At 44.3% G+C, this 13147-nt stretch overlaps 1 protein-coding gene across 1 annotated transcript in view; it reads right to left on the reverse strand.

Moving 5' to 3' along the window:
* The window catches only part of LOC115165108 (BMP-2-inducible protein kinase), a 62270-nt gene extending 59749 nt beyond the window's left edge, over nt 1-2521 (reverse strand). The window contains exons 1-2 of the mRNA XM_029718142.1: nt 2250-2521; nt 1309-1482 (exon numbers count right to left, since the gene is read on the reverse strand). Of these exons, the coding sequence (XP_029574002.1) occupies nt 1309-1462 (154 nt within the window). The 5' untranslated portion in view covers nt 1463-1482; nt 2250-2521. The remainder of the gene's footprint in view (nt 1-1308; nt 1483-2249) is intronic.
* Nucleotides 2522-13147: the final 10626 nt, after the last annotated feature.

Raw genomic sequence — 13147 nt, forward strand, 5'->3', positions numbered from 1 at the left:
CAGGTTGCCTTTTGGTCGTCATTGTAACTAAGAATTTGTTCTCAACTGACTTTCCTAGTTAAAAATAAATACAAAATATTAAAAACAGTGGCGACCCATCATTAAATAAATAAAAAATAAATGCTGCCGCCACACTTCACTGTAGGGATGTATCGGCCAGGTGATGAGCGGTGCCAGGTTTCCTCCAGATGTGATGCTTGGCATTCAGGCCACCGTCAGACCATCAGACCAGAGAATCTTGTTTCTCATGGTCTGAGAGTCCTTTAGGAGCCTTTTGGTAAACTCCAAGTGGGCTGTCATGTGCCTTTTACTGAGGAGTGGCTTCCGTCTGGCCACTCTACCATGAAGGCCTGATTTGGTGGAGTTCTGCAGAGATGGTTGTCCTTCTGGAAGTTTCTACCATCTCCAAAGAGGAATTCTAGAGCTCTGTCATAGTGACCATCGGGTTCTTGTCACCTCCCTGACCAAGGCCCTTCTCCCCCGATTGCTCAGTTTGGCCGGGCGGCCAGCTCTAGGAAGAGTCTTGGTGGTTCAACACTTCCATTTAAGAATGATGGAGGCCCCTGTGTTCTTGAGAACCTTCAATGCTGCAGAAATGTTTTGGTACCCTTCCCCAGATCTGTGCCTCGACACAATCCTGTCTCGGAGCTCTACGGACAATTCCTTCGACCTCGTGGCTTGGTTTCTGCTCTGACATGCACTGTCAACTGTGAGACCTTATATAGACAGGTGTGTGCCTTTCCAAATCATGTCCAATCTATTGAATTTACCACAGGTGGACTCCAATCAACTTGTAGAAACATTTCAAGGATGATCAATGGAAACAGGATGCACCTGAGCTCAATTTCGAGTCTCATAGCAAAGGGTCTGAATACTGTTTTTTTTTTTTATTGTTTGCAAATTTGTTTTCGCTTTGTCATTATGGGGTATTGTGTGTAGATTGGTAAGGAAAACAGTGTATTTAATCCATTTTAGAATAAGGCTGTAACGTACCAAAATGTGTAAAAAGTCAAGGGATCTGACTGCCCTGTATTTGGGTCAAGGCCATCCTATTCAAATATCCCTCTACATATATTCTATCCTTCAGATAGATATGCTCATCCTAATATTTATAAATGCCATTCTTTGACTTAAGATCCGTGTGTTTGTGTATTGTTAGATTCTACTGCACTGTTGGAGCTAGAAACACAAGCATTTCGCTACACCCGCAATAACATCTGCTAAATATGTGTATGTGACCAATAACATTTTGATTTTCTGTACTTTACGTGCAATAACCTAACGATATATATAAAAAGAGATACACACCTTCTGCTATGAGTTCTTCCACCGTGACTTGATACCGGCCCACGGCGAACACTTTCCCAATGTAGTTACTGACGGCTCCAGAGGTCGACCCGGTACCGGAACCGCCTCCCGGCCCGCCGCTCTCAGACTTCGGCATACGGGAGAACTTCTTCATTCTCTGCTGTCGGGACTGACCTATAAAATACAGTCCTTTGGTTCAACTACAGTCGACAGTAGCCAAAATGTAAATGTACTATTCCTGTCCCCCCTCCCTCCTTCTCTACTTGTGCTAAATGTTGTTATCGTGCTAAATGTTGTTATCGTGCTAAATGTTGTTATCGTGCTAAATGTTGTTATCGTGCTAAATGTTGTTATCGTGCTAAATGTTGTTATCGTGCTAAATGTTGTTATCGTGCTAAATGTTGTTATCGTGCTAAATGTTGTTATCGTGCTAAATGTTATCGTGCATACTCTTTGAAATGACTTGACTTGCACTTTAATGTCATGACACAGCGAGAAGTTACCAGACCAGGAAATGTCGCTCCTGTCGACCGACTGCTCAGCGGTTTGAACTAGCTATCTGGCTTAAACACTCTGCTTCCCGAGGTAACAACTAAAAAATGTGCTCGTTAGTTCTCTCTTTTTTGACGTTGAAACGAGATAATGTGACAGTAGATCCACGCTGTTAGCTAGACCCAGTGTAACAGCAGCTAGTGTGTGTGTGTGGGGGGCTACCAGGTACCCATGCAGGCGTTGCTGCACCAAAACAGTCTGCAGACAGTCTGCAGGCAGACGCTTCAACAACAACAGCTACAAGGCATGTTAATGCACAACAATAACAAAAACAGCATATAACACGATACCGGTGTTGTGAGCCACGGTATGCGACTGGATATAACATGTCCTACTGCTCCTTTGTCAAACGATTTGGTCGGGAAAAAAACAACAAAACCCCCACTTGCCTTCAGCACCGCTACTTGTCTGGGTCACTTCCCTGAAGGCTTGATGGTTATCTGTCTTCACTTCCTACAGACCACATGTAACCGCCATCGTTCAATCCCACCGAAATCTCCCGTTCATTACAAAATATCCCGTATAATTCCGGTGGCTCGATGCAATTTTTATTATGTCTTCGGCCTCGTGTCTTGTTGATAGCAGCGAGGCGCAGACTCGGTAAACTTCCAGTTCCTTCTTCACACTCAGCAGCACAAATAAGTGGGTGGTTTGGTTTGTTACGGTCCAATCAGATAGTTAACAACCTAACCCAGCTCTGTCCGTCCCCTCCTATTGTTATGATTGGTTTGTTACGGTCCAATCAGACAGTTGACAACCTAACCCAGCTCTGTCCGTCCCCTCCTATTGTTATGATTGGTTTGTTACGGTCCAATCAGATAGTTGACAACCTAACCCAGCTCTGTCCGTCCCCTCCTATTGTTATGATTGGTTTGTTACGGTCCAATCAGACAGTTGACAACCTAACCCAGCTCTGTCCGTCCCCTCCTATTGTTATGATTGGTTTGTTACGGTCCAATCAGACAGTTGACAACCTAACCCAGCTCTGTCCGTCCCCTCCTATTGTTATGATTGGTTTGTTACGGTCCAATCAGACAGTTGACAACCTAACCCAGCTCTGTCCGTCCCCTCCTATTGTTATGATTGGTTTGTTACGGTCCAATCAGACAGTTGACAACCTAACCCAGCTCTGTCCGTCCCCTCCTATTGTTATGATTGGTTTGTTACGGTCCAATCAGACAGTTGACAACCTAACCCAGCTCTGTCCGTCCCCTCCTATTGTTATGATTGGTTTGTTAAGGTCCAATCAGACAGTTGACAACCTAACCCAGCTCTGTCCGTCCCCTCCTATTGTTATGATTGGTTTGTTACGGTCCAATCAGATAGTTGACAACCTAACCCAGCTCTGTCCGTCCCCTCCTATTGCTATGATTGGTTTGTTATGGTCCAATCAGATAGTTGACAACCTAACCCAGCTCTGTCCGTCCCCTCCTATTGTTATGATTGGTTTGTTACGGTCCAATCAGACAGTTGACAACCTAACCCAGCTCTGTCCGTCCCCTCCTATTGTTATGATTGGTTTGTTAAGGTCCAATCAGACAGTTAACAACCTAACCCAGCTCTGTCCGTCCCCTCCTATTGTTATGATTGGTTTGTTAAGGTCCAATCAGATAGTTGACAACCTAACCCAGCTCTGTCCATCCCCTCCTATTGTTATGATTGGTTTGTTACGGTCCAATCAGACAGTTAACAACCTAACCCAGCTCTGTCCGTCCCCTCCTATTGCTATGATTGGTTTGTTACGGTCCAATCAGATAGTTGACAACCTAACCCAGCTCTGTCCGTCCCCTCCTATTGTTATGATTGGTTTGTTACGGTCCAATCAGATAGTTAACAACCTAACCCAGCTCTGTCCGTCCCCTCCTATTGTTATGATTGGTTTGTTATTTATTTTATTGTATTTATTTCACCTTTATTTAACCAGGTAGTCAAGTTGAGAACAAGTTCTCATTTACAATTGCGACCTGGCCAAGATAAAGCAAAGCAGTTCGACACATACAACAACACAGAGTTACACATGGAGTAAAACAAACATACAGTCAATAATACAGTAGAAAAATAAGTCTATATACAATGTGAGCAAATGAGGTGAGATAAGGGAGGTAAAGGCAAAAAAAGCCATGTTGGCGAAGTAAATACAATATAGCAAGTAAAACACTGGAATGGTAGATTTGTAGTGGAAGAAAGTGCAAAGTAGAAATAGAAATAATGGGGTGCAAAGGAGCAAAGTAAATAAATAAATACAGTAGGGGAAGAGGTAGTTGTTTAGGCTAAATTATAGATGGGCTATGTACAGGTGCAGTGATCTGTGAGCTGCTCTGACAGCTGGTGCTTAAAGCTAGTGAGGGAGATAAGTGTTTCCAGTTTCAGAGATTTTTGTAGTTCGTTCCAGTCATTGGCAGCAGAGAACTGGAAGGAGAGACGGCCAAAGGAGGAATTGGCTTTGGGGGTGACCAGAGAGATATACCTGCTGGAGCGCGTGCTACAGGTGGGTGCTGCTATGGTGACCAGTGAGCTGAGATAAGGGGGAACTTTACCTAGCAGGGTCTTGTGGATGACCTGGAGCCAGTGGGTTTGGCGACGAGTATGAAGCGAGGGCCAGCCAACGAGAGCGTACAGGTCGCAGTGGTGGGTATTATATGGGGCTTTGGTGACAAAACGGATGGCACTGTGATAGACTGCATCCAGTTTATTGAGTAGGGTATTGGAGGCTATTTTGTAAATGACATCGCCGAAGTCGAGGATCAGTAGGATAGTCAGTTTTACGAGGGTATGTTTGGCAGCAAGAGTGAAGGATGCTTTGTTGCGAATTAGGAAGCCAATTCTAGATTTAACTTTGGATTGGAAATGTTTGATGTGAGTCTGGAAGGAGAGTTTACAGTCTAACCATATACCTAGGTATTTGTAGTTGTCCACATATTCTAAGTCAGAACCGTCCAGAGTAGTGATGCTGGATGGGCGGGCAGGTGCGGCCAGCGATCGGTTGAAGAGCATGCATTTAGTTTTACTTGTATTTAAGAGCAGTTGGAGGCCACGGAAGGAGAATTGTATGGCATTGAAGCTCGTCTGGAGGGTTGTTAACACAGTCTCCAAAGAAGGGCCAGAAGTATACAGAATGGTATCGTCTGCGTAGAGGTGGATCAGAGACTCACCAGCAGCAAGAGCGACATAATTGATGTATACAGAGAAAAGAGTTGGCCCAAGAATTGAACCCTGTGGCACCCCCATAGTAACTGCCAGAGGCCCGGACAACAGGCCATCCGATTTGACACATTGAACTCTATCAGAGAAGTAATTGGTGAACTAGGCGAGGCAATCATTTGAGAAACCAAGGCTATTGAGTCTGCCGATGAGGATGTGGTGATTGAGAGTCGAAAACCTTTGCCAGGTCAATGAATACGGCAGCACAGTATTGTTTTTTATCGATGGCGGTTAAGGTATCGTTCAGGACCTTGAGCGTGGCTGAGGTGCACCCATGACCAGCTCTGAAACCAGATTGCATAGCGGAGAAGGTGCGGTGGGATTCGAAATGGTCGGTAATCTTTTTGTTGACTTGGCTTTCGAAGCCCTTAGAAAGGCAGGGTAGGATAGATATAGGTCTGTAGCAGTTTCGGTCAAGAGTGTCCCCCCCTTTGAAGAGGGGGATGACCGCAGCTGCTTTCCAATCTTTGGAAATCTCAGATGACACAAAAGAGAGGTTGAACAGGCTAGTAATATGGGATGCAACAATTTCAGCAGATAATTTTAGAAAGAAAGTGTCCAGATTGTCTAGCCCGGCTGATTTGTAGGGGTCCAGATTTTGCAGCTCTTTCAGAACATCAGCTGACTGGATTTGGGAGAAGGAGAAATGGGGAAGGCTTGGGCGAGTAGCTGTGGGGGGTGCAGTGCTGTTGACCGCGGTATGGGTAGCCAGTTGGAAAGCATGGCCAGCCGTAGAAAAATGCTTATTGAAATTCTCAATTATAGTGGATTTATCGGTGGTGACAGATTTTCCTATCCTCAGTGCAGTGGGCAGCTGGGAGGAGTTGTTCTTATTCTCCATGGACTTTACAGTGTCCCAGAACTTTTTTGAGTTTGTGTTGCAGGAAGCAAATTTCTGCTTGAAAAAGCTAGCCTTGGCTTTTCTAACTACCTGTGTATAAAGGTTTCTAACTTCCCTGAAAAGTTGCATATCACGGGGACTGTTCGATGCTAATGCAGAACGCCACAGGATGTTTTTGTGTTGGTTAAGGGCAGTCAGGTCTGGAGAGAACCAAGTGCTATATCTATTCCTGGTTCTACATTTCCTCTACTGACGGGATGAGGTCAATATCCTTCCAGGATACCCGGTCCAGGTCGATTAGAAAGGCTTGCTCGCTGAAGTGTTTCAGGGAGCGTTTGACAGTGATGAGTGGAGGTCGTTTGACCGCTGACCCATTACGGATGCAGGCAATGGCAGTGATCGCTGAGATCTTGGTTGAAAACAGCAGAGGTGTATTTAGAGGGCAACTTGGTTAGGATGATATCAATGAGGGTGCCTGTGTTTACAGCTTTGGGGTGGTACCTGATAGGTTCATTGATAATTTGTGTGAGATTGAGGGCATCAAGCTTAGATTGTAGGATGGCTGGGGTGTTAAGCATGTCCCAGTTTAGGTCACCTAGCAGCACGAGCTCTGAAGATAGATGGGGAGCAATCAGTTCACATATGGTGTCCAGAGCACAGCTGGGGGCAGAGGGTGGTCTATAGCAGGCGGCAACAGAGAGAGACTGGTTTTTAGAGAGGTGGATTTAAAAAAATAGAAGTTCAAATTGTTTGGGTACAGACCTGGATAGTAGGACAGAACTCTGCAGGCTACCTCTGCAGTAGATTGCAACACCGCCCCCTTTGGCCGTTCTATCTTGTCTGAAAATGTTGTAGTTAGGGATGAAGATTTCAGAGTTTTTGGTGATCTTCCTAAGCCAGGATTCCGACACGGCTAGGACATCCGGGTTGGCAGAGTGTGCTAAAGCAGTGAATAAAACAAACTTAGGGAGGAGGCTTCTAATGTTAACATGCATGAAACCAAGGCTATTACGGTTACAGAAGTCATCAAAAGAGAGCGCCTGGGGAATAGGAGTGGAGCCAGGCACTGCAGGGCCTGGATTCACCTCACCAGAGGAACAGAGGAGGAGTAGGATAAGGGTACAGCTAAAAGCTATGAGAATTGGTCGCCTATGACGTCCGGAATAGAGAGTAAAAGGAGCAGGTTTCTGGGTGGCGATAAAATAGATTCAAGGTATAATGTACAGACAAAGGTATGGTAGGATGTGAATACAGTGGAGGTAAACCTGGGCATTGAGTGATGATGAGAGAGATATTGTCTCTAGAAACATCATTTACACCAGGTGATGTCATAGCATGTGTGGGTGGTGGAACTGAAAGGTTGGATAAGGTATAATGAGCAGGGCTAGAGGCTCTACAGTGAAATAAGCCAATAAACACTAACCAGAACAACAATGGACAAGGCATATTGACATTAAGGAGAGGCATGCTTAGCCGAGTGATCATAAGGGTCCAGTGAGATTCAGACAGCTAGCCGGGCCATAGGTAGCAAGCTGGCAGAAGATGGAGGGAGCTCTGTTTTTAGCCACCTCGTGTGTTTCTGTTTGTAGATTAGTGGGGTTCCGTGTGGTAGAGGGGACCAATCCAATTGGCAAAATAGTTATGGCCCAATCAGATAGTTAACAACCTAACCCAGCTCTGTCCGTCCCCTCCTATTGTTATGATTGGTTTGTTACGGCCCAATCAGATAGTTAACAACCTAACCCAGCTCTGTCCGTCCCCTCCTATTGTTATGATTGGTTTGTTACGGTCCAATCAGACAGTTGACAACCTAACCCAGCTCTGTCCGTCCCCTCCTATTGTTATGATTGGTTTGTTACGGTCCAATCAGATAGTTGACAACCTAACCCAGCTCTGTCCGTCCCCTCCTATTGTTATGATTGGTGGAACACAAAGGTAGACAGTGCGCTTCTCTGACAGGAAAGCGTCAATGACAGTCTGTTCAACGGTTGTCGCTAGTTACCACAGCCACAAAGTCAGAATGTGCTATATTGTAAAAATTCATGAAAACAATAATGTGCCTTTTGATCTAAAATGTAAGGTTAGGATAATGTATAAGGTTATCAATGTGGTCAATGTTAGGGTTAAGGTTAAGGTTAGGTTTAAAATCAGCTTTTAAGACGATACATGGAAGAAATAGGCTGGGTTTAGCCAGCCTATAGGTAAGGTATAGGACCTTTGCACCATCTGTCCTTTCCTATGTTATGTTGCTGGAAAACCACACAAAATAGATTCAAAAGAAGTGAGAATGATTTATATGTGATTGTTAATATTTCTTATCAAGTAGATCGAGTGATCCTCATTGAGAAAATGGTATATATTTTCAGTATGTACTGGTAAGCTATTCAGTAGGCTATGCATTTGAAACATGCTTTTTTCATCTTATTTTAGTATTTTGATTTGTCTGAACTGTCCCTTTAATATAGGGGCAATTTCGTGGACACAGATTTTAAGCTGGACTAACTGAAATTGCATTTCTCAGACATGGTTAAAAATAGTAAGACACTTATATGTTAATAAATTGTTTAATATCCATTCATTTTTATGATTATTTATTTGAATTGCACGCCCTCCAGTTTCACTGGAAGTTGTCCAACTAGCGGGACACCTAGACCTAAAAGGTTTTAATATAGGGGCAGTTTCGTGGACACAGACTTTAAACTAAAATTACATTTCTCAGACATGATTTAAAATAGTCTCCAACTTGCCCTCGTCTAGATTTTAAAAGTCTGATTTCCAGAAGGGTGATTAGAGTTAATCTAGATCTTGAAAGTATAAATTAAACCTGGTCAGAGTGTCCAATATAAGTTGTTATTTTCTATGGTAGAGTGGTCAGGGCGTGACTGGGGGTGTTTTTTTGTGTTTGTTCTATGTTTTCTATTTCTATGTTGGATTTTCTAGTTTGTCTATTTCTATGTCTAGTTTATTGGGTTGACCTTCAATTGGAGGCAGCTGTTCCTCGTTGCCTCTAATTGGAGGTCATATTTAGTAGGGGTGTTCTTTTTCCTGTGGTTTGTGGGTAGTTGTTTTCTGTTTTATTCCTTGTACCTGACAGAACTGTTGACATTTGTTGTTTTTGTATTTTAGTGTTTCATGAAAAGTAAAATATGAGCATTTCACACGCCACGCCTTCGTCCCCTTTGTACGACCCGCGTTACACAGAGGCAGGTTTAACTTCAGATGAATGGATGTTGACACCCAGGTTGGCCTTGGCTATGGAGGATGATTGATAACCTGGACTATTTCAACTGTGATCAAAAAAACACCACCAAGGCCAGACAGGAGCAAACCCACTGAATGGTTTTTGATTAAATCAATTTCTGTGACCGTTTCTGTATGTACAAAGAAAATGCAGCTGATATTATTTGTTTACTTGAGCCAAGGCTTTCGTCTGACTCTGTTCGGGGGAATGGGCCCATCCCTCCCAGTACTGACCCCATTGAGGTTTTTAGCATCTGGAATGTTCCATTGTCATGGTGTTTAGTGAACCAACTATATGCAGAATAGTCCACAATGCTATATATTTTTTTAACTTTAACCTTTATTTAACTAGGCAAGTCAGTTAAGAACAAATTCTTATTTATAATGACGGCCTACCCTGGCCAAATTCAGACAACGCTGGGCCAATTGTGCAGCTGCCCTATGGGACTCCCAATCATGGCTGGATGTGATGCAGCCTGGTTTCGAACCAGGGTCTGTAGTGACGCCTGCTTGCACTGAGATGCAGTGCCTTCGACCACTGCACCACTCGGGAGCCCCACTTATGAACTGAAAGACAATTACATCAAGTTTCTTGACGCTGCTGCCCAAGCCAACTACATGGTGGAGACGTCTATGATAATGGGAACTTCTCTGCAGTCATTGTCTGTATGGATGGATGTCATATTCCCATTGTTTCCCTCTACAGCAGATGCTAAGGAGTATAGGAAATTTAACTTGTTTTAAATACATGTACAGAGTGTGTGTACTGCCAATTTGCTGTTCTCCAACATTGTTTTGCACGTTGTTGCATGTTGGAAACTCCTCTTCGTATGCTCAGCTTGAAGGAGGACAACATAGTGGAACCATACTTGGTGACAGTGACCTCAAACAGCACAGACCAACTTCTTGTTCAACCATAATCTTTATGCAATAGTAACTGAGCAACAACGGTACAACCAAGCTCATATCCGCACCAGAGGTTTAGTGCAGTTATTTCCAGTGTCTCAGAAACACATTGCGCGTTCAACCAAGAACATACTACATTGTCATAATTGCAACAGCAGTGCTTCACAATGACCTCAAACAACATGGCTGCCCAATGCTTCACAATGACCTCAAACAGTATGGCTGCCCAGTGCTTCACAATGACCTCAAACAGTATGGCTGCCCAGTGCTTCACAATGACCTCAAACAGTATGGCTGCCCAGTGCTTCACAATGACCTCAAACAGTATGGCTGCCCAATGCTTCACAATGACCTCAAACAACATGGCTACCCAGTGCTTCACAATGACCTCAGACAGCATGGCTGCCCAGTGCTTCACAATGACCTCAAACAACATGGCTGCCCAGTGCTTCACAATGACCTCAAACAACATGGCTACCCAGTGCTTCACATTGACCTCAAACAGCATGGCTGCCCAGTGCTTCACAATGACCTCAAACAGCATGGCTGCCCAGTGCTTCACAATGACCTCAAACAGCATGGCTGCCCAATGCTTCACAATGAAGATGAGGATGGCCCCCATGTTCCCATGGTTGAGCCAGACATTAACAGACATGGACTAGCCTGCAGAGATGCTTTAGCTATGCAGAACAAACTCACAAGATAAAGATATCTCAAGTGATTGAAGCAAACAATAGCCATGGATTGGTAACAAAAAAAGGTTTTAATTCACAAATGGACCCCAAACTACTGCTGGTTAGAGAAGAACATTGGTACTTCTGCTGCTTCATGTTTCTATCCTCCTCCATAGCCAAATCAACATGAAGAACATTGGTACTTCTGCTGCTTCAATGTTTCTATCCTCCTCCATAGCCAAATCAACATGAAGAACATTTGTACTGCTGCTGCTTCACTGTTTCTATCCTCCTCCTCCATAGCCAAATCAATGTGAAGAACATTTGTACTGCTGCTGCTTCATATTTCTGTCCTCCTCCTCCATAGTCAACTCAACATGAAGGATTTGTATCTTAATATCATGCTCTTCTTTTAATAAATATTTAAATACCTTAGTTTGTGGCTCATGAAATTCCATCACCAGTTTCTCATGCATGGTCAGCCTCTTTTTGTCCTCTGGGTTAGTGACACAATCTTCCCCTCCTAGCTGCTGCAGATGTATCATAGCTGGCTGACCCTCGTCCCGTTTAAGACAAGTTCCCTCCAAGCTATGATGATCATCTGCCTCAATTTCTTTAGGGAGGGGGGGGGGGGATTGCTGCAGAAGAGTGTTCATAAATATTTTTTTATTATTGGAGTGCAAGAGATTGACTGACAACATGACTTATTCCTTGCAGTCCAGGGATGACACATGTTGAATGAATTTGTCTTACATAAATAATGAGGATTGGAACGGTCCCCCATCTGAACTGTCCAAATGGTCATCATGGGAGGGAGGGGGGGATACCTTCCAGGAGTTGCTGACTATCAAGGATCTCGGTCAACAAGTCCCCCAGCTCATCTGTCTCTGGTCTGACTAGTTTTGGAACGTTCCCTACGAGCAACAGCATTTGTCTTCTTTACGTAGATTTATATGTTTTTCCACAGGACCTTAGAAAGACAAGACAATATGGAAATTATATTAGTAATTATGTATGATATTGTTTCTGTTATATTTCTGTCACACAAATACATTTAGGTCCCGCTGTGTTGTGTTACATTTAGGCCCCGCTGTGTTGTGCTACATTTAGACCTCGCTGTGTTGTGTTACATTTAGGCCCCGCTGTGTTGTGTTACATTTAGGCCCTGCTGTGTTGTGTTACATTTAGGCCCCGCTGTGTTGTGTTACATTTAGGCCCCGCTGTGTTGTGTTACATTTAGGCCCCGCTGTGTTGTGTTACACTTAGGCCCCACTGTGTTGTGTTACACTTAGGCCCCGCTGTGTTGTGCTACATTTAGGCCCCGCTGTGTTGTGTTACATTTAGGCCCCGCTGTGTTGTGTTACACTTAGGCCTCACTGTGTTGTGTTACATTTAGGCCCCGCTGTGTTGTTACATTTAGTCCCCGCTGTGTTGTGTTACATTTAGTCCCCGCTGTGTTGTGTTACATTTAGGCCCCGCTGTGTTGTGTTACATTTTAGGCCCCGCTGTGTTGTGTTACATTTAGGCCCCGCTGTGTTGTGTTACATTTAGGCCCCGCTGTGTTGTGTTACATTTAGGCCCCACTGTGCTGTGTTACATTCAGGCCCCGTTGTGTTACATTTAGGCCCCGCTGTGTTGTGTTACATTTAGGCCCCGCTGTGTTGTGTTACATTTAGGCCCCACTGTGCTGTGTTACATTCAGGCCCCGTTGTGTTACATTTAGGCCCCGCTGTGTTGTGTTACATTTAGGCCCCGCTGTGTTGTTTTACATTTAGGCCCTGCTGTGTTGTGTTACATTTAGGCCCCGCTGTGTTGTGTTACATTTAGGCCCCGTTGTGTTACATTTAGGCCTCACTGTTTTTTTACATTTAGGCCTCGCTGTGTTGTGTTACATTTAGGCCCCGCTGTGTTGTGTTACATTTAGGCCCCGCTGTGTTGTGTTACATTTAGGCCCCGCTGTGTTGTGTTACATTTAGGCCCCGTTGTGTTGTGTTACACTTAGGCCCCACTGTGTTGTGTTACACTTAGGCCCCACTGTGTTGTGTTACATTTAGGCCCCGCTGTGTTGTGTTACATTTAGGCCCCGCTGTGTTGTGTTACATTTAGGCCCCGCTGTGTTGTGTTACACTAAGGCCTCACTGTGTTGTGTTACATTTAGGCCCCGCTGTGTTGTTACATTTAGTCCCCGCTGTGTTGTGTTACATTTAGTCCCCGCTGTGTTGTGTTACATTTAGGCCCCGCTGTGTTGTTTTACATTTAGGCCCTGCTGTGTTGTGTTACATTTAGGCCCCGCTGTGTTGTGTTACATTTAGGCCCCGTTGTGTTACATTTAGGTCTCACTGTTTTGTTACATTTAGGCCCCGCTGTGTTGTGTTACATTTAGGCCCCGCTGTGTTGTGTTACATTTAGGCCCCGTTGTGTTACA

The sequence above is a fragment of the Salmo trutta genome, chromosome 27 (assembly GCF_901001165.1).
Source record: "Salmo trutta chromosome 27, fSalTru1.1, whole genome shotgun sequence".
Lineage (NCBI taxonomy): Eukaryota > Metazoa > Chordata > Actinopteri > Salmoniformes > Salmonidae > Salmo > Salmo trutta.